Below are 21,679 nucleotides of genomic sequence, written 5' to 3'. Positions count from 1 at the left end.
GGTCTTCATTTTTGTATCTATGAAATGAAAAAAAATTTTTTTTGAATAAATAATGAACAACTTTAAAAAAAATAAGGGCCAATTCAGGAAAAAGGAAAATATTAAAAACTGTTTTCTTTTTATTAAGAAGCCAGCAACCCAGAGGCAGCTTTTTTATCTTTCACTCTGAAATTAGATTTTTTTTTTTTTTTTTTTTTTTTTTTTTTTTTTTTTTGCGGTACGCGGGCCTCTCACTGTTGTGGCCTCTCCCGTCGCGGAGCACAGGCTCCGGAAGCGCAGGCTCAGAGGCCTTGGCTCACGGGCCCAGCCTCTCCGCGACATGTGGGATCTTCCTGGACCGGGGCACGAACCCACGTCCCCCGCATCGGCAGGCGGACTCTCAACCACTGCGCCACCAGGGAAGCCCTGAAATTAGATTTTGGACTTTGGGTTGCCCATCATTGGACTAGACTATTGCTAGTTTCTCTTCCAGATAAATTAGGTCCTTGGTTCCCTAATGGAAGTAACTTTTATTGACTGCTACTCATACTGTTTCTAGTCAATTCTTTCCTTAACAACACCGTCAGAAGGCTCTTTGGCCAGAGTGTTTTCTGTTCTCAAGAGGCTCTTGAAAAATTCTTGGATACAAATTATATTCTGCTATTTGATTTACACATATAGGCCTGAAAGGCATCTGTCTTAGTTTGGCAATTACTACAGAGTGAAACCAATAAATATTAACAATTTAGCAGCTAACGTAGTGATTTTCAGAAAACAACTCAGCAAAGTTTGACAGGTTACAAACAACTAGTCAATTGATAAGGACTGGAACTTCAACTATCCAGGCGTGTCTTCAAATGAAATCCTCTTGGAGCAATAAAGCCATTGCCAACAAAAGAAGGAGGCTCCCACTGATATTTCTTCATGTAAATCTAATCACCTGATCAATCTTGATTTGAAACTCTTCCAAAGCAAAGAATTAGACAAAATTTTGATATAGGGTATGATCCTAGGAAACCAAAAGAGATGGCAAAACCAAAAACACTGTAAAACTTTTCCTTCCTAACCCCTTGGGAAAACAGTTTGGTAGCTCCTTAAAAGTTTCTAGTAACTTCTTCTAGTTTCTGCTACTTTCTTAAACATAGAGTTACCATTTGACCCCGCAGTTCCACAACTAGGGATATACTTAAGAGAAGTGAAATCATGCAACTACATGAAAACTTGTATGCCAGTGTTCCTAGCAGTATTGTTCATAGTAGCCCCAATGTGGGAACAATCAAAATATCCATCAGCTGATGAATGGATAAACAAAATTTATCCATACAGTGAAATATTGTTTGGCCATAAGAAGAAATGGAGTACTAATAAATGTTACAACGTACATGAACCTTGAAAACATCATAAGTGAAAGAAGCCAGACCCGAAAGGTTACATGCTGTGTGATTCCATTCATATGAAATGTCTAGAATAGGCAGATCTATGAGTCAGAAAATAGATTAGTGGTTGCTGAGGGCTGGGTGGGTTGGGGTGAAATGGAGGTGACTTCTAATGAGTGTGGGGTTTCTTTATGGAGTGAGAAAGAATGTTCTAAAACTGATTTGTGGTAATGGTTGTACAATTCTTTGACTATGCTGAAAACCATTGAACTGTCCACTTTATTATTTATTTTAAGTTTTTTTTGGATGTGGACCATTTTTTTAAAAGTCATTATTGAATTTGTTACAATATTACTCCTGTTTTATGTTTTGGTTCTTTGGCCTCGAGGCATGTGAGATCTTAGCTCCCCAACCAGGGATGGAACCCGCACCCCACCCCCGGAATTGGAAGGCAAAATCTTAACCACTGTACCGCCAGGGAAGTCCCTGGACTGTTCACTTTAAATAGGTGAATTGTACAGTATGTGAATTATAGCTCAATAAAATTGTTATAAATTTTTAAAGCTATTATAAGTTTTGTTTAAAAAAAGCAAAAACAAAAATTTTATGCCCTTGGTTTCTCTGCAGTGAAGCAGCATTGGCCCAGGCAGCAGACATTGCATTTCCTTTTCTTTTTTTAAAAAAAAAAAATTATTTATTTATTTATTTTTGGCTGCGTTGGGTCTTCATTGCTGCGTGGGAATTTCTATCGTTGCGGGGAGCAGGGCCTACTCTTCGCTGTGGTGCACGGACTTCTCATTACAGTGGCTTCCCTTTTTACAGAGCATGGGCTCTAGGCACATGGGCTTCAGTAGTTGTGGCCTGTGGGCTCTAGAGCACAGGCTCAGTAGTTGTGGCACATGGGCTTAGCGGATTCTTAACCACTGCGCCACCAGGGAAGTCCCAGAAGTTGCATTTTCTTAATGGGTCTGTTTTCCTAGGTCAATAATACAGTTGTATAGTGTGTGTGTGTGTGTGTGTGTGTGTGTGTGTGTGTGTGTGTGTGTATCATCCTCAAACCTATTTCCCTAAAATGGATAGACTGCTAGACCAATCTATCAAATTGTGCTATAATATAACATGGACCTTGGTTTAAAACGGTCTTTGGTCACTTAAACTTACTTCCATTTTGAGGATTCACAAGTCATTTCTAAAGCAAACATACATCTGTAACTTGGGGAAAAGATCTGTGTTCAAAATGTGCTAATACATTGGCTATATTACAAATTGATCATGGCCTGACACTCTGCTCGGCTTTACCCATCACAAATTCTTAGCCCTTAGGGCTGTCCATTTCTAGACTTTCCCTGTCCCAGTGAAAGGTAGCAGTCCTGTATTTGTGGAGTCTCTGATCTAAATAATCTTCCACGGTGTCTCTTTACTTTCCACTCCTGTACATGGCTCTATACCAAAAGTTCTTTGTGGTAATTCTGCCTTCTCGTGCTATCTCGATTGTAGAAATAAGTTACTTACTGTCTGACCCAGATAGGCTGAGCATGGCTTTTAAGCTCTTTCTTGAAAGAAAGAAAAGAAATAGCTAAGGTTGTTTTAGACACTGCTGTTAATCTAACATGGTCATGCCTGTTCCAATAGTTAGTTTATGAAATTAACTTTGAAATACGGTATCTTCATACTTAGAAACAAATACTAGCTCCCTGGGAGGATCACTCTGTGTTTGTTTGTTTTTAATTGGAGTATAATTGCTTTACAGTGTTGTGTTAGTTTCTGCTGCAGGATGATGTGAATCCCCTCTTGGACCTCCCTCCCTCCCCTGCCCCCTTCCCACACCTCTAGGTCATCACAGAGCACCGAGCTGAGCTCCCTGAGTTATACAGCAGGTTCCCACTAGCTGTCTATTTTACACATGGTAGTGTATTTGTGTCAAATCTAATCTCCCAGTTCATCCCACCCTCCCCTTCCCCACTGTGTCCACACATCCATTCTCTACGTCTGTGTTTCTATTCCTGCCCTGCAAATAGTTTCATCTGTACCATTTTTCTAGATTCCACATATATGCATTAATATACATTATTTGGGGACTTCCCTGGTGGCACAGTGGTTAAGAATCTGCCTGCCAATGCACGGGACACGGGTTTGATCCCTGGTCCAGGAAGATCCCACATGCTGTGGAGCAACGAAGCCTGTGTGCCACAACTACTGAGCCTGCACTCACTACCGAACCCATGTGCCACAACTACTGAAGCCTGCACGCCTAGGTCCTGTGCTCCACAGCAGGAGAAGCCACCGCAATGAGAAGCACTCACACCACAACAGAGTAGCCCCTGCTTGCTGCAACTAGAGAAAGCCCGTGTGCAGCAAGAAGACCCAACACGGCCAAAAATTAAAAACAACAACAACAACGATATTTGTCCTTTGGCCACAAGAAATCAAAATCTCTGTGGTCTGAATGAAGAATTGTATCTGGTATTGGAGGATGGTTTGATGCAGCCATTAGTCTTACTGTCATCTGTGGGGTAGAGGATAGAGGATGAACTTGGAGTCAGACTGCTTAGCTCTTAAACTGGCTCCTCCATTCTGGGCAAGATACCTAATCCTTCTGTGCCTATTCATATGTACTATGAATATAAATTCTAACACCCTCCTCACAGAAACCTTGGGAGAATTAAGGGAGTTCACTGTATAAATAAATAAAATACTTAGAATAGAGCCTGGTATATATTAAGCACAAATTTCATCTTTTATTATGTGTTTTTATTAACCTCACCAACTGCTGGGGGCAGGGACATTATTTACTTTCTGCCAGAATCCTATTGCAAGGAACCTGGACTTGGTCCCTGAGGGCAAATAAATCATCCAGGATGGAGGCCATGCCCAAGCAGTGGGGTTCAATTCAGACAGAACAAGACCATTTCCCTTCATCCTTGGTGAGACCGTTAGTGTCTCGGAGGGGCCTGGCGCCACCCCTGAAGAAATAAAATTCAGTAGGAGGGCTCAACTTTCCCTAAAGATTCACATCCCAACGTTCTGAAGCGAATTGTCAGACTCACTCTCAGTAGATCCAGAGATATGCCTATGAGTCAAGGCTTCTGGAGGTGGGACCCTGCACCCAGGATGAGATAAATCCTGCAGAAATACTTTCAGTAGCTCCTTTGAGCAGCCCTCGGTGCGATCACTTGCCCTGTTCAGATTTTCTTTAACTATAACCCCAAATCTTACTGACACTGCGTTACTGGATTCCACGGTCCGCTCAGTTTTTTTGGGGGGCCAGGACCAGGGCTTGAACCTGTGCCCCTTGAGGGGGAAGCGCAGAGTCCTAACCACTGGACCACCAGGGAATTCCCTGCTCAGTCTTGATCTGCTGCTATGACTTACATTCCCTGATTGCTTAGTTTGGTAATGATCTTGCCTGTCTGCCCTCAAGTTGCAGTTTTGTAACAGGAGAGAGCCAATCCTGACTCCATGTTGGATCTGTTCCTTTTATTTTAAGCTTTGCTTCCGGTTGCCTTTGTTCATTAAAAGGATACTGTCTATACACAGTGGTCTGCCTTAGGGAACCCTGTCCCCTCTGCTTGAATGTTAAACCAAAGGGCCTTTGTTCAGGGAAACATCCTGACCCTGTCCACCTGTGCATGGCAGCAAGAAAGAAGAAATGAACACGTCCCCTCCCCAGGGCTGACCATTCCAAGGGACATTCGCAGACCTTATGGCCTTTTTACTTTACTTCCTCATCTCCTCCCCCTCTGTTCTATGAAAGAAACTGGCATCCAAACCCTGATAAGATGGGTTTTTTTGGAGACATTAGTCTGCCATCTTCTCTGTCTGCCAGCTTTCCGAATAAGCTCGTATTCCTTGCCTCAGCACCTCGTCTCCCGATTTATTGGCCTGTCGTGCAGCAAGCAGAGCGAGCTTGGACTCCGTCACAGTTTGATCCCATAGAGCAACTCATGCTGCCCTGTGGTCTGGTAAATAACGTTCAGCCTTGGCCAACTAGAATACCACATTGTGACTATGTTGATATGCTCGACTCTACCTGTGCCCCTGTGGACACTTTATAAGTCTCCGCAGCCCTACTGGGACTCCTGGGCAAACCAAGACAAAACACCTTCCTTTTGCAAGAAGAAAACATAAGTATATAGAAACCAAATTATTTGTTTCGGGAAATAGAGAAAGAGCTAGAAATTTAGCTAAGCCAGAATTAGAACCTTCAGATCACATTGCCTCTAAAATATAGTAATCAACAAGACTTCATTCTTAAGTAAAATGTTGTTTTAATAAAATACTGCACGTATATATTTTTCTTTGCAAAGATGTTATGACCAGGATGGTTGGTGTGAATGATACTATATGGTAAGCTACATAATTAGTAGAAAAAACAAGGACTCTCAAATAAATAGCCTTCAACATTTGTTTTAAAGGACATACTCTGCAAATCAGTTGAGACTAGAGAATAGGCAAAGAGGAGGAGTTGACTTTTCCTCCAAGAATGCACTCTTGATTGGCTTGGGATAGAGAAGGGAGTCATATTTACGTCCTGGAATCAAAAGTAACATTGGAGTGACCTTCTGGAGAGAGAAATCCTGGCCCTCTCCTTGCCATTTTGCCCAAGATTTCAGAGCTTAACTGAAACAGACAAAAGCACCACTATAGAGTCACTTTTAGGCATCTGAGGATCCAGCAGGGTGGGTGTGGAATCAGTGGAAAATTCTGGGGAAAGCAGAGCTGGGCTAATAAGGAGAAAGATCGAATGTTATAGAGGAGAAGCTGACTTTGCCTGAATATTCTGACCTAGTACAATATCCAGATCACTGCAGCCATTCAGAAATCCCAGTAAATACAATGACCATGGATATATAATAGAAAAATACAAGAAGCAGAATTATTCCACTAAGGACCTCATTGTACTTTAAGTTGGTCCCCCACCGTTGAGAGCCCTTTACCTAAAGATTCGTATATAATCAAAGCCATTAAGATATGGTTTGACATACAATTTGCATGATATGCAAGATATTTAAAAATCCTCCTTAATCAATCCTTCTTGCCCTATAAAATCCACTGCTCCTTTCTCCTTTTCTGGGTAAGGATGAGCATGAGTAGAAAATTCAGTGTGTCCCCAGCCTGGTGTTATGAGCTGGCCCTACCAAGAAGTCTTGCTTTTGTATATTGGACAAAAGAGTAAGTATATCTTCGTGGAAAAAAATCCAGAACGACCCAACCTCCAATAAGGCTCTCTCAAATAGCCTTATTAGCTTTTCAAAAAACCATCACCCAATGCAATTAGAATTGCAAAGGGAGAAGGGGGTGTCGCCTGAGCTGACTCTATAGTACCTCTGGCCTCACAGCGGGCTGGCAGAAGGCCCTAACCACCTTCAATCCTTGGTGCAGTCGTCGACTTTTAAATTCTGAAGACTCCACATCCCTTTACAAAGTCTTCTTGTTCGGCTGGCCCAGGACCTGGGCCAGGCAGTAGGGGATGAGACTGACAGATGCCAGGGGCACTGCCGCACTCTTGCAGAAGGACAGGACATAGAAGATCAGCTCGATTTGGGATGGGGGTTTCAAAGAGTCGAAGAGATGCAGGAGGACGAGGGAGGCCACAATGCAGCTGAGGCGGAACGGGAACCACTTGCTAAGCTTGCCTTTGCAGCTCTCCCTGTACATGCTGGAGTTGAGAGCCAGACCCAGGCCAAAGAGTGTCCCCAGGTTCTTGAGGAGGCTGGCAAAGGGCGTAGTGTCAATGTGGACCCATTCTGGCCTCTCACACCTTCGCTTGGCTTTCTCCAGGGTCCACAGGAGGTCGACCCCCAGCCCCTTTAGCAGCAGGTAAAATCCAATGGCAAAACTGAACAGGAAGAAGGTGATGAGAAAATATTTCTTGAGACTGGCGTTGTAGATGCTCCGGACGTGGCGGAAAGTCTCAGCAACCGCAATGCCTGAGCGGAAGAAAGAATGTCCGTGAGAACTGGGGAAGACGCTGGCCCTTCAGCTAGAGGTGAATTTGGAGCAGTGGGTGACGTGCCATCCACCCCACCATTGTGGAGTTAAATCACAGATGCCAGATTAGAGGGTCGTTTGGTTTCTTCCCATATGTAATTCCAGCCTGTCCTCAGCCACGGATTCTTTCAGTTGGAAGAGTCATGTCATATACTTCCTCCCTCCACATGCAAGTTTCCTGTGTGTGTGTGTGTGTGTGTGTGTGTGTGTGTGTGTGTGTGTGTGTGTGTGTGTGGTCCTCCTGTCTCTACTTGAATACCCTCAGTGATGGAGAGCTCACTCCCACTCAGGGAGCCCATTTCATCTTTGCATGGATTTGATCATTAGACAGTTCTTCCTTGTGCTGAGCTAAATAAAACCTCTCTCCTTCTAATGATGTCTATTGGTCTCAGTTTTCTCCACAGGCGTTAATAAGTGGTAAATCTAGAGCCTCTGTCAGCACATTTAAAGATACTTATTCTCAGCGGTGAGGGATAAATTAGGAGGTTGGGATTAACATATACACACTATATAAAATAGATAACCAACAAGGACCTACCCTATAGCACAGGGAACTATACTCAATATTTTATAATAACCTCTAAGGGAAAAGAATCTGAAAATGAATATATATATGTGTATGTATATATATATAGGTATATATACCTGTATATGTATCTGAATTACTGTGTTGTACACCTGAAACTAACATGATATTGTAAATCAACTATACTTCAATTAAAAAAATAATAAACTGGGGGAAAAAAAGAAGAGACTAAGACAGATTGGGAACTCAAAAAATAAAATAAAGAAAGGTAGTTGTTCTCCTCTCTAACTTAAACATTCCCGGATCTTTCATGTAACATGAACTTCCAGGTTCTTTCTCAAACATGGAACCCCATGCTAAATGCTGTGTTAACTTCGTGGTTGCCTTGAAGCCATCATTTCCCTTGTTCTCAACATGCTTCTGTGAATGCTGCCCTGCTCTGCTTTTTCAGGTCTCCAGGGGAAAAATTCTGCATTTTCCTTAAGGTCTTATACTCTAATGCTTCCCACAAAGTCAAGAAATTCTTTCTTACACTTAACCAAAGTCTTTTCTGCCCCTTATTAACTGGATCCAAGAAAACAAAATATTCAAAATTCAGAACCTATAATAAAGACCAGCTGTGGGTATCTGTTAGGTTTGCAAATGAATTTATTTAAATAAAGAGCTTTCCAAGGACATGGTGTTAATTTGTTAAATATGGTAGCTTTTCTTAAGACTAAACTAGGGGCCACTTTCAACTGAAGACCAGTAAGAAATAAAGTATGTAAATATCTTGGAGATTTCAAGCGAATTCAACTGGGTAAGTTAATTTTCTGTATTGCCATGTTTCTGGAACATACTTAATTGTGTACATCTAGGCACTCCTATAGAAATGAGTCATTTCAAATCGCCCACCCTTGACTTTCAATCCACTGAAATGCTAATAGCATTGATTATACACAGAACATGGCAGGAATGCTGGGATTTTGTCCTGATGAGGGAGGAATGGTATAGGTGGGGAGATGGAGGGAGGAAGCCAGAGCCGCTGGTACCTGACAAGACTCCAGCAACAACTTGATGGGGAAAATGAGCAGCAAGGTAGATTCGTGAAAGACAGACATTCAGCTGCACTGCCCAGAATCCCAACCACAAAATGATGTTCAAGCACCTGCAATGGAAGAGGCAGCCATAAGAGAACCCAGATATAGATCCTTCAGCAAAGAGAACAGCCTCAGCAGGAATGTTGGAGCCTGGCAAACTCAGGTTTCATCCGTGGAATTTTTGTAAATTGAAGCCTGTACTCAAAATTCAAAGATAACCATGGCAAGTGGTGAACCCCTGTGTATGTGAATTTTAACCTCCCTATTTTATGTTTCATAATTAAGGATTTGCACAGTGTCTGCATACCCAGAAGTCCCCATAGAAGGGATGTCTTCTGCTTCTTTGTTTATTTTAACCTGGATGGGGCATCTCAATTGTTGGTACAGAAATGGGTTTTTGTTTAAAGCCTGCTTCTAGCTCACTAGCTGATCTCGAGAAACCCCTCTGCTACGTTAGGCCTTTTTTACTGATCTCTAAAATTAGGTGTTGCCCATTCACAACATTCATTAAGTGGGTCCCTTCCAGCCCTAACATTCTGTGACTCTAATATTCACTCTCAGCAGAAATGCCACAACTCTTATCAGTACCAACCTAAGGCATGGGGTGGGCTGGGGGCATGTGAAGGAGAGCAAGTGGTGTGTCAGCTACAGAGAGCCACCTCCTGCCCTCCACCACCCACAACCCAGAGCTGAGTTCTTACCGAAATCTGTAGGTTGGCTTTTTCTTTCCCCGAAAGATAGAGAGGGTGGATGTGACCATCACATAGTATACACCCGCTGTACCCATGGCGTGGCCAGAGGGACTCCCTAAAGGATAGGAAAGAGATGAGTGAATGAACCAAAGGTTAAAAGTCTCCATCTGGGAGATTGCTAAGGGGCATCATGTATCCATCCAATCATCCATCTACCCATCCTGCCATCCATTCATTTATCCATATAGTCATTTATTTAACAAATATCTATTGAGCTCCTACTACGTGCCCAGCACCATGCTAGGCTTTGGGAGTACAGTGGTGAGCAAAGTCAGAGAAGGTCATAGCTCTTGTGGTTATATACAATCTAAAGATTACACAGGGCTTCCCTGGTGGCGCAGTGGTTGAGAGTCCGCCTGCCAATGCAGGGGACACAGGTTCGTGCCCCGGTCGGGGAGGATCCCACGTGCCGCGGAGCGGCTGGGCCCGTGAGCCATGGCCGCTGAGCCTGCGCGTCCGGAGCCTGTGCTCCACAACGGGAGAGGCCACAGCAGTGAGAGGCCCGCGTACGGCAAAAAAAAAAAAAAAAAACAACAAACAAACAACTAGAGATTACACAAAGAATCAGCATGCTGGGTATACAATCACAAACCGATCTGCCTTCCATTACCTCTCTTCCACTATCTTTGCTTAGTCTGCTCCAGCCATGCTGGCCTCATGGCTCTCCTTTAAACACACTCCCACTTCAGTGTCCCTGTGATGTTGGCCTTTCTAACCGGACACCTCTTCCTTCAGAAATTTACTGGCTAATTCCATTGCCTCTTTCAAGTTTTTGCTCAGATTCTCACCTTCTCAATGAGTCCTACCCTGACCACCTTATTTAATACTGCATTCCATTCCTATTCCTGAGTCCTCTTCCCTGAAAGATGGAGGGTCCTGAGATGTGCCACTCAGATCCCCTTCTGGACTGAAGAGCTTATTTCCCCTTTCTCTTGTCGAGAGTGTGGTTGCAGATGGCTCTCAGCTCTCAGACTTCTCTGGGAGTCTTGCCCTGGGCTGAAAAGAGCTGTCTTGATCACAGCTACCCTCTCCCTGGGGGGAATCTGCACCCAATCACTGGTCTCTATTGGGGTATAAGGGCCTGGTCTCCTTGAATCAATTCAGAGCTCCTATGGGGTTGGCTGAGACTGAATCGCAACTAGGTTTCTTCTGCCCAGGTGGCTTCTGTCCCTTTCCTCTATGAATGCTGCTCCAAAGAGTAGCTTACCTCCTGCTGATCTCCATCTGAGTCTGCTTTCCAGGGAACCGCATAGGTAAAGCCTTGCCTTTCTTTCTTCCTCCTCCTCCTTCTTCTTCCTCTAATATCCTAAGTATTTTACTTGTGTATTATGATTTTTTTTATAACACACACAGACACACACACACCCCATTCAAATTTTTTTTTTTTTTGCCACGCTGCATGGCTTGCAGGATCTTAGTTCCCTGACCAGGAGTTGAACCCAGGCCACCACAGTGAAGGCACCGAGTCCTAACCACTGGACCACCAGGGAATTCCCATGGGTAGGGATCTTTGTCTGTTTTATTCACTGAGGCATTTCAAGTACCTAGAACAGTGTTTGGCGCAGATGCTAGATAAATAACATTTGAATGAATGGATATGCTCTGAAGTGAATCAAGGATTTGTGAGAACAAATAACTAAGGGCCATGCCCTCGTCTGGGGGTCAGTGATAGGGTGTTTGAGGAAGGGACACTAACACTGAGACCTACGGGTGAGCAACGGGGCTGAGTATTCCTTTCCTTACTGAAAAATGAAATCTATCATGTGGCTGAAAAACGCCTGTCTGGGTGTACCTAGTGAAATACAGACAGGGTGTGGGACTGGACAGTCAGCTCAGAAGGCCACATCTCCCGGGCCAGGCCTCTGGGAAGGACAGCCAGGGGCTCAGGCCTCTGCCATGTTCCCTTCCCTGGACAAAGGGCCATAGCACATTTACTCTCCTGAGCCCTTTGCCTGTGAGGGAGCCCTTGCCTTTCTGGACTAGCAATTTCGGTTCTGGAAACATTAGGCAGATTTCCAAAGTGGCAGTCATGGGCTATTTGGGAAGGCCTTGCTTCAGTGAATTCAAATGGAGTTGTATCGGACTTTCTTGGTGGTGCAGTGGTTAAGAATCCGCCTGCCAATGCAGGGGGCATGGGTTCGAGCCCTGGTCCAGGAAGATCCCACATGCCGCGGGGCAACTAAGCCCGTGCACCACAACTACTAAGCCTGTGCTCTAGAGCCTGCAAGCCACAACTACGGAGCCTGCGTGCCACAACTACTGAGCCCGCGCCCCTAGAGCCCATGCTCCGCAACAAGAGAAGCCACTGCAATGAGAAGCCTGTGCACCACAACGAAGAGTAGCCCCCGCTCGCTGCAACTAGAGAAAGCCTGCGTGCAGCAACAAAGACCCAACGCAGCCAAAAATAAATAAATAAAATAAAATAAAATAAATGGAGTTGTACCAAATCCAAGACCATGACCAAAGCTTGCAAGAGTGGCTCTGCTCATGTCCCCCTCAAAGACAGCTTCATCCAGAACATTTTTACCAGGTGTCCACTGTGAGCAAGGTCCACCCAGTTTCTGTCTGGACAAGGGCTGAGACTCTCACCTGGGCCGGTCTCACAGGTGACCGGGAACTGCTTTATCAGCGGCACGGAGGTGTTGCTGTAGTAGTCGGTGTCCAGGACCCACCAGTATGGGCGCTGTCCAAAGAGAATCCTGTGAAAAAGCAGAACCGATATCTGGAGTTATTGAAGCAATACTTTGTCCCAATGCCACACCTTCGAGAAGAGAGAGTAGCTCAAGGAGAAGACCCATGTGATCCTACACAGAACACTGGTATCACGGGCACCTCCAAGAAGGGGAACTGGATGGCTGTAGAGGGGCAAGGAAGGGAGACTTTTATGGTGCACCCATTATATAACTTTCGAATTTTGCACTATTTGAAGGTATTATTTATTCAAACATAAATAAATAAATCCAATATCCTCAAAACCGTATTAACAGCAACTATGTGACTTTTTTTTTTCTAAACCCCAAGAAGAATTTGTCCTGGCAGGATGCATAGGAACTACAGTTTGCAACTTGGACTTGCATGTTCTACGGGTTCTCTTTCTGCTGGCCTCCAGAGTCTTGGGTTTCTTCCAGACACCAGAGAATGAGCCCCAGCCCCAAGGACAAGCTCCACCAGGAGATGTGATCTCTGTTTCCATCAGAATCACCCTCTGTAAGGACATACATAGCTTCAGGGGCTTGTTCTGTATCCTCTCAGCTTTGAAGCAGAATATCTCAGACAAACCTCTTTCCCTTTCAAAGCATGTTTTTCAGTGTGGAAACAGGTGTGAAGGGTTGGTCAGGATGCCTCCTTTGCCCTGCAGTGGAGGAAGAGTGATTTCTCACTAAAATCAGCCACTAACTCTGACCTCTTCCAACTCAGAGAAAATCCAGGGTTCTTTACATGAAATTAGATGTTTGGAATAACGTTTTATCTTTTTATTTTTTAGAGTTATGCTATTGAATACCAGAAGTTACAGACAAAGTCGATTTTTCAACAGGAATTTCAGAATCCCACCAATACGCCTTGGGCCCAGTAACGATGTTCTTTCCTACCCTAAAGGACTTTTCTTGTTTATGGCCAAAGAACATTAGAGCTAGAAGAGAACTTAAGAATCACCTGCCAGTGAATAAAGATAATTTTAGGGATGGTAAAGATCTTAGAAGGCAGCTGGTCCAACCTCTTCATTTTCTAGACGAGGAAATAGCGGCCAAACCAGTAATGTGTTAGAGTCATCTGGTACTGGCTAACAAATGTAAAATATTCAGGATTTTTGCAAACTGGACCCAACGGTAGCTTGAAAGTGGGATAATATACACAGTAGAAACTGGCAAATACTAAAATCAGGGCTTTTTACCCCCAAGAGTCAGTTTATCAACACTGGATATAACATAGTACGTAAGAGCCTTGCCTCTGAAACCAGCCTGCCTGGGCTTCAATCCTGCCTCCGACACCACCTGTGTTTTTTCTAGTCGTTTAACTCAGTGCCTTAAAGTGCTTAGCACATGGCCTGGCACATACTACGTGTTCAATAAATGTTAATAACTATACTAATTATTAAGGTCCCAGAGTTAATCTAAGTTTACAGATTATAAAACAGAAACTCAGAGAGCTGCTACGAGTCGTCCAGGACATAGAGCTGGTAGGTGGCTGAACAAGAGTTTCCTGGATTACTTCTCATGACCCCACACAACAAGTTTTGAAATCGCCTGTGTTTCCTTTCTTCATACCTCATTTTTCTTCCTTCGTACATCTATCTTTATGTCACCTATGCTGTTTCAAAGTAATAAAACGGTGTTTCTTTGCTTACAGCCTATAATTCACAAGGTCCAGCTGGCCTTCCATCCATATGACATAGCCTTTCCTGTATCTTCAGGTCACTGACAGGGTTTTCTCTGTCTTCCCTCATTCTGTAGAGGATCCAAAGTCAGGAGGGGAGTAACCTGTGGCTTCCTTAATAACATGGAGAAGGCAACATCTGATGGACAGACATTTCCAGAGAGAATGCCAGCCTCTTTTCCTTGCCGAGCTCCTCTTTGTCTGGCTCTTACTTACCACTTAAAGACGAGGTTGAGCCAGTCTCCAATCACAGCTACCCAGAGGAGTTTGATGCCCACAGCTTCTCGAAGATGGAACCAGATGGGGAAGAGGACATAAAAGGCATTCCTGAGGTCTGCGATCACAGACACCAAGATGAACCAATCCTGGGAGTCCTGGTAATTCACCTGGAGGTAGCGCGTTGACTGGATCCCAAAGTCATGCAGAGCATTCATTCCCTCCTCCATCCTCACTCAGGAAGCCTTTGGCTGTGCCCTCGCAGTTATTTCGGACTTGGTGGTGATTGCTCTGCTATCAGCCTGCGCCTTGCCTCTGTTTTATACACTCTGTATCCAGTCTGCAGGTCAACCCAGCCCTGATCTTTGGACTCAAAAACCGCTTTTGTCTAAAATCTATTGATCAAAGGTGCATCATCAGTAGGTTGGTGCAAACATGTTCAGCGTCATTTACGTAAAATAGAGAAACAGGTGCACAAAACAGCCTGACCGTCCGCGGGCTGGCACAGCCAATTATTAACTTTGGCACTGTTGCTTGACAGTGCAAGGGGCTGCCCTCCTGGTTCCGAAAGCCGGCCAGAGACACAGGACAGAGTCTAAATCTGCCGTGGTTCTTGCAAAGATGCCTAATTTCCTAAGTCTGCAGCTGCACTTATTTTGGAACAAAGAGAAGTCTTGGTGCTCTAGCTATTCAACTTTTAAATTATTAATTTTAAAATATAGTAAGTTCTATTGTACTGGGAACTGTCATGTTGCTGGGCATTTCTTAACTGCATTAGGGTCTAGAAATGCCTCTGATTTGCGAGATCAAACCCCCTTCACAGTATTGGCTCTGTATCTCTTAGGGCCAGAAAATAATCATCTTTGAATGCACTGATTAATTTTGCTGTTGTTGTGTTGTTGGCAGTGCCACGTGGCTTGTGGGATCTTAGTTCCCCGACCAGGGATGGGACCTGTGCCCCCTGCCGTGGCAGTGCAGAGCGCTAACCACTGGACAGCCAGGGAAGTCCCCCTTTGGGGTTTTAACACGTAAGTTTAAGCAACAGAGTGAGTGCGTGTTCATGCAAAAACAATATGGTGAATGTGTGGTTCTAAATAAACACACCAGCAAACTGGGGACTGGGGACTCCGGAAAGGGCTCTGTACTGTGAGCTTTCTTTCATTTGTACCTGGAGATTAGGTATAGATATAGGTATGATATAGATATAGATATAGATACAGATATATCAATATATACAAATAATCACCAGAGAGTAAATACAATGTTACAACCATGGATGTAGACAAGGAATAAAGTAACAAACACCAAGTTATGAGAAGCAATGATGCCTGCTCACCCCTACAAACAGAAACCATCCTGCAGTAGCCTAGAGACCAAAACCTCACACTCGGATGACCTAGGACTGTGAAGGGAGCAGGGGCTGACTCGGGTGACAGACTGATGCATTTTCAAGAATAAGAGCCAGTGGGAATAAAACTTGTTAAAACCCTCACGAATTCCCCATGAGGAAGTCCATGATTGCTTTGTAAGGGGTAGTTTGGGGACAGGGAAAAGAAATTCAGAGCAAATGAGTTTGTAGCAAAGGTTGACCACATTCCATGCTGGAAATGATTAAAACCTCATCCAGGAGGTATGATCTGGAGTCTTATCCCCACCCCACCCCCTGGGCTCCTACCCAGCTCAAGCAGAATCCAACTGCCCTTGACCACATTGTCTCTTCTGGTCCAAGCAACCCTCTCCTGCCATGCCTTACCTGGAGAGGAGGGATGATGGTGGTGGTGGCCTGGTGGGCTGCAAATGATGCGTGTACTCGTCGTGTTGAGGGGGGAGGGTGTTCTGCATCATTGGGACTGCCTGGCCACAGGTAGTGGGCCCTGCAGAAGAGGTGACCCCTTCCCTCTATCCAGATAAGCCTTCCTAGAAAGTATTGAGTAACTCTTGTGTGATCCCTGGGGACCGAAGTTTCTATGGTCTGAGGTGAGTCAAGGGCAAATAGGCCAGATGCTCTGATAAAATGTTCAAAGGCCACTGTCTGGGTCTCCCCTGGGCCGCTAGGAGCCAGCGTGTCTGAGTTGGGCGGGGTGGCCATCACGTGCTCAGCATATAGGGAGCCAGGGGAAAACCCTATCTTCTGGAGGAAACTCAGGGAGCATGCTCGTGTTGATAAGGAGTTCAGGTGGAGCTGATATCCCATTCTGGGCACACTGGGCAGTGGGGGAGTTGGGGAGTCCCTCTGGCAGGCTGCCCGCCAGGCAGGGGGACTCTCTTCATCAGAGCAATTGCATACATCATGAGACTATTTGTCAGTCTCTACCTTTCTACTTCCACCCCCTTCCTGCTGCCTCCAGAAAACTTTTATCACGTGCAGAAAGAGGTGAGTCCCCAAAGGACTTGAGCCTACTGGGAAGCTGACTGAAGAGAGAAACTGTGGAGCTCTCAAGTCCTCAGAGGACTTATGGATATTTGTGGCGAATACAGTGGAAGAAGCATTTGAGTTGCTGGAGGTTTTGTTGAGAATTCTCTCATTTAAAGAACTATCTCCAGGACTTCCCTGGTGACGCAGTGGTTAAGAATATGCCTGCCATTGCAGGGGACACAGGTTCGAGCCCTTGTCCGGGAAGATCCCTCATGCCGCGGAGCAACTAAGCCTGTGCGCCACAACTACTGAGCCTGCACTCTAGAGTCCGTGGCCACAACTACTGAAGCCTGCGCTCCTAGAGCCTGTGCTCCACAACAAGAGAAGCCACCGCAATGGGAAGCCCGCACACCACAGCGAAGACCCGCTCGCCACAACTAGAGAAAACCCGCGCATGGCAACAAAGACCCAATGCAGCCAAACAAAGAAAAAAAATCTATCTCCAGAAGGGGGATTCCATCATCTCCCTCCAACACCTGGCATCTTTCCTTTCAAGAAGTTCTCCAGGGACTTCCCTGGTGGTCCAGCGGTTAAGAATCCACCTCGCAACACAGGGGATGAGGGTTCGATCCCTGGTAGGGGAACTAAGATCCCACATGCTGTGGGGCAGCTAAGCCTGTGCCCTGCAAGTAGGGAGAAGCCAGGCACCACAACTACTGAGCCCTCGTGCTGTGGAGCCCACGCACCACAACTAGAGAAGCCCGCGCACAACAGCGAAGAGCCCGTGCAGCCAAAATAAAATTTTTTAAAAAAGATTTTTAAAAAAAGTTCCCCAGTTTAATTCAACAAATATTTCTTGAGCAAATCGCCTCGCTTGGCTCTCTGAGGGATTCAAAGTTAAATCACAGTTGTCCTTAGGTATTTCCACACCCTCTCTTGTTGGGCAGGGAAGCCATTTACTTAACTATGTAGACTGGGGGATCCTTTGATGGAAACGGAATCCATTTGTAGAAATATCAGTGAGCTCCCTATTATTTTGTCCTAGTTGCAGATGACTCAAGACTTCTTAATGTCCTCCAGGGAAATGACAGCTGAGTCTAGGAATCAATGAAGATGGAAAATTATATGGGTCCCTCTTCACCAGGCACGTTAGCTGGGCACTCCCCAGGCACTCTCTCCACAAACAGAAATTCAGAGGCTTGAGGATCTTGGTTTGGGCAGAACATGAAGGCAAGTTTCCAGAAAGTACAGTCAGATCTGCCATTAACTAAGTGCAGCTGGTTCCAGCGTATCTGGCACCTTCTTCCCAGAGCAAGTTTGATTCATTCAATCAGACAAGCTTCTTTGCTGACAGGAAAGCAAAAGAGAGGGAGTCGTAACTGACTATGCACCTCATCCAAAAATTACATTTATTACCAAAAAGAGATTGTGACTTTATCTACAGCCAAATCCTCTATTCTGACTGGGGCTCTGGGTTCTATTGAGAGAGGAGCTGCCTTTCTGCTCAGTGATGATCACGAGAATGAGTCTTGTCTGCACAAGGTAACAGGGAGGCCAAACCCAGCTTCAATCTAAGGCTTTGTCTGAGTAACAGCATAGATGTCTCTCAAGGGTGACAGGCTGAACTGCAAAATGTATAGTTGTATTTTTTGAAAAATTTATTTTCAGGTGCTTTTTTTTTCCCTACGAAGTGATCATTGGTGGGGTGGGGTGGTGGTGTTTAGGGGTAGACAGAAATTGGCTGGATCAGCTGCTGTCACCTTTGACGTGAGTGACCCAGATCATTTTTTACAAAAACATGTTGGTAAAAACAGGTGGAGGGAGAGGTGGATTAATCATTGCTAGCCAGTGAAAATGGCTGATTTATCTCCAGCGTAGTGGGAAAGTTCAGCTGCAGGACCTTGAACTGTGCATCTATTGACCAGGTGGAAGGAGAATGGTGCATGTCTCAAGATGAGCTGGACATTTATTTTTTCTAATTAATTAATTAATTAATTTTTGGCTGTGCTGGGTCTTCATTGCTGCGCGCGGGCTTTCTCTAGTTGCGGCGAGCAGGGGCTACTCTTTTTTTTTTTTTTTTTTTTTTGCGGTATGCGGGCCTCTCACTGTTGTGGCCTCTCCCATTGCGGAGCACAGGCTCCGGACGCGCAGGCCTAGCGGCCATGGCTCACGGGCTTAGTTGCTCCACGGCATGTGGGATCTTCCCGGACCAGGGCACGAACCCGTGTCTCCTGCATCGGCAGGCAGATTCTCAACCCCTGTGCCACCAGGGAAGCCCTGGATGCTCCTTTTAAAGTAGCTCCAATGATGTGGTGCTTGACTTTTCATGATTTAACAGAAGTAAATGATTCATTATTGCCAGAAGGAAAAAGATAAATGTGTTCATATCTTTTTTTAAAATTAAAACAATTTTTAAATTGAAGTACAGTTGATTTATAACGTTTCAGGTGTACAGCAAAGTGATTCAGTTAAGAATATATATATATTCTTTTTCAGATTCTCTTCCATTATAGGTTATTACAAGATATTGAATATAGTTCCCTGTGCAATACAGTAGGTCCTTGTTGTTTACCTATTTTGTATACAGTAATGTGTATATGCATATCTTTTAAAAAATAAATTTATTTATTTTTGGCTGCATTGGATCTTCGTTGCTGCGTGCAGGCTTTCTCTAGTTGCAATGAGCAGGGGCTACTCTTCGTTGTGGTGCGTGGGCTTCTCATTGCGGTGGCTTCTCTTGTTGCAGAGCACAGGCTATAAGTGCACAGGCCTCAGTAGTTGTGGTATGCGGGCTTCAGTAGTTGTGACTCACGGGCTTAGTTGCTTCACAACATGTGGGATCTTCCTGGGCCTGGGCTCAAACCCATGTCCCCTGCATTGGCAGGTGGATTCTCAACCACTGCACCACCAGGGAAGCCCACTGCATATCTTTTTTTTTTTCAGTATGTGGGCCTCTCACTGTTGTGGCCTCTCCCATTGCAGAGCACAGGCTCCGGACACACAGGCTCAGCAGACATGGCTCATGGGCCCAGCCTCTCCGTGGCACGTGGGATCCTCCCAGACCGGGGCACGAACCCGTATCCCCTGCATCGGCAGGTGGACTCTCAACCACCCCGCCACCAGGGAAGCCCTGCATGTCTTTTTAATTAAAATATTTTCATAAGTAATGTATCCACATGGTTAAAAAAAATTCAGAATTTGAAAGATCATTCAGTGAAGTCAGTTCTTCCTTCCACCTCTGGGCATCTTCCAAACATGGGTGCTACCAAGACCCAGCTGCAACCTGAGGTACACTGGGAGTCAGCGAAGCCCCCAACAATTCTCAAGGGGAAGTCAGCTTCCTGCCCAGAGCCTGGCATCCAGCTGTGATCCAGATTGGGAGAGGAGGTCATCCCTTCCACCTTCTTCTCTTCCACCTACTGTTTTTATCCCCCAGCTCTGCCCTGTAGTCCTTTAATCAACTCTTTAATTTTCAGAATTTTCATCCTAACCAAAACACCCATGTTGTATAGTCAGTTATTAGTCCTTCCCTCTTCCGGAGCCCAGTTGGGGGACATAATTAGGAAATTAGTAGTCTCGGACCCTGTTAACCCATACCTTACCCCCTCTGAGAGCTCCCAAATATGGACTGTGATGCAGAGAAAGAGGAAGAGGTGAGGCCCAGAATTGTCATGAAAACAAACAGTGAGGTTTCCTCACCCTGCAAGGCTGGAGAGCGTCAAGGAACTATTCTGAGCTATGAAAACACAGCAGGGCTCTGCTAGGAATAAACAGCTGTCTGTCCTGCCAACGCCTGTCTCCCTGGACATGAGTCCTGACAGTGTCTGATCTCTAGCCAGAAAGTGGGATAGACAGGGAGAAAGGCGAGGAGAGCCTAGTGTGCCTCCCTCCTTTAGGATGGAAAGGAAAGCTTGTTTTATTTTTAAGATTTTAAAGATTTTCTTTGCTTTAGTAGGTTTGAAGTGGAAGGAGGGAATTGCCAGGGTCATGTGAGTCCAGGGAATCTCTCCAACCTTGAATTCCAGAGAGCAGGATGTGAGTTGCTCCCTCCTCAGCCTTGTGCAACTTCAGCCTCCTCTGCTCTACTGGGAAGGAAACATGACCTTCTCGCTGTAAGGTCTGCTGGTTGACCTTTTCTCACCCTTCTTCTTCGTTAATGTTTGGCCACATCTGACACTTTAGACAGACGAAAAACACTCACACTCACCCTCACTGTTTCCAGTGTCTCTCCACCAAGCTCTACTCTCCTTTCTCCCCTTTCTCCTCCTAACGTCAACATGATGTTAGGCCCCCCTTGGCCACCACCTGGCTGCTGTATACATTCCCCAGATCTATGAGTTCCTTCCAGACCAGTTCTTCCTCCAGACTTCCCTGCTTTGTAAATACATCTCTACCTCCTGTGCCACCCTACAGGCACTGAGCCTGGCAACCTTTGAGTCATCCTTGATGCCTCCTCATCAGGTCTTGTTTGATTTACTACTCTGGCGGCAACTCGTCAACCCCTCTGCCTAGACCTACAAGTCCCTTTGTTACCTAATGATGGCCTACGCCCCTTCTCAATCCCCAACCTGAGCCATCCTACAGACCACTGGCAAAGGCAAAGGAGTCTTCTTCTTTTTTAAAAAAAATTATTTATTTATTTATTTATTTATTTATTTTTGGCTGCATTCGGTCTTCGTTGCTGTGCGCGGGCTTTCTCTAGTTGCAGTGAGTGGAGGCTACTCTTCGTGGAGGTGCGCGGGCTTCTCACTGTGGTGGCTTCTCTTGTTGCAGAGCATGGGCTCTAGGCACACGGGCTTCAGTAGTTGTGGCATGCGGGCTTCGGTAGTTGTGGCTCGTGGGCTCTAGAGCACAGGCTCAGTAGTTGTGACTCACGAGCTTAGTTGCTCCACGGCATGTGGGATCTTCCCAGACCAGGGCTCGAACCCATGTCCCCTGCATTGGAGGTGGATTCTTAATCACTACGCTACCAGGGAAGCCCCCAAAGGAGCCTTCTTACAATACAGTTCTTTCCACTTATCACCCAGAAA

General features: G+C 45.3%; 1 protein-coding gene across 2 annotated transcripts; it reads right to left on the bottom strand.

Moving 5' to 3' along the window:
- Positions 1-5,608: 5,608 nt before the first annotated feature.
- Positions 5,609-14,549, bottom strand: G6PC1 (glucose-6-phosphatase catalytic subunit 1). Of its 2 annotated transcripts, none has more exons than XM_059048283.2 (5): positions 14,294-14,549; positions 12,293-12,402; positions 9,653-9,758; positions 8,904-9,019; positions 5,609-7,285 (listed from the first exon to the last, which is right to left on the bottom strand). In XM_059048283.2, exons 1-5 carry the CDS (start codon positions 14,521-14,523, stop codon positions 6,774-6,776), a joined length of 1,074 nt encoding a protein of 357 aa, XP_058904266.1. In that variant the 5' UTR covers positions 14,524-14,549; the 3' UTR covers positions 5,609-6,773. The 2 variants fall into 2 exon arrangements, with proteins under 2 accessions (XP_058904266.1, XP_066876833.1); XM_067020732.1 differs by having other exon boundaries at positions 7,222-7,285; positions 9,653-9,675; positions 12,287-12,402; positions 14,294-14,523.
- Between the last annotated feature and the right edge of the window lie 7,130 nt (positions 14,550-21,679).

The sequence above is a fragment of the Kogia breviceps genome, chromosome 19 (genome assembly GCF_026419965.1).
Source record: "Kogia breviceps isolate mKogBre1 chromosome 19, mKogBre1 haplotype 1, whole genome shotgun sequence".
Taxonomy (NCBI): Eukaryota; Metazoa; Chordata; class Mammalia; order Artiodactyla; family Physeteridae; genus Kogia; species Kogia breviceps.
The sequence above is the reverse complement of the archived record's forward strand: the minus strand, read 5'-3'. Positions and strand labels throughout refer to the sequence as shown.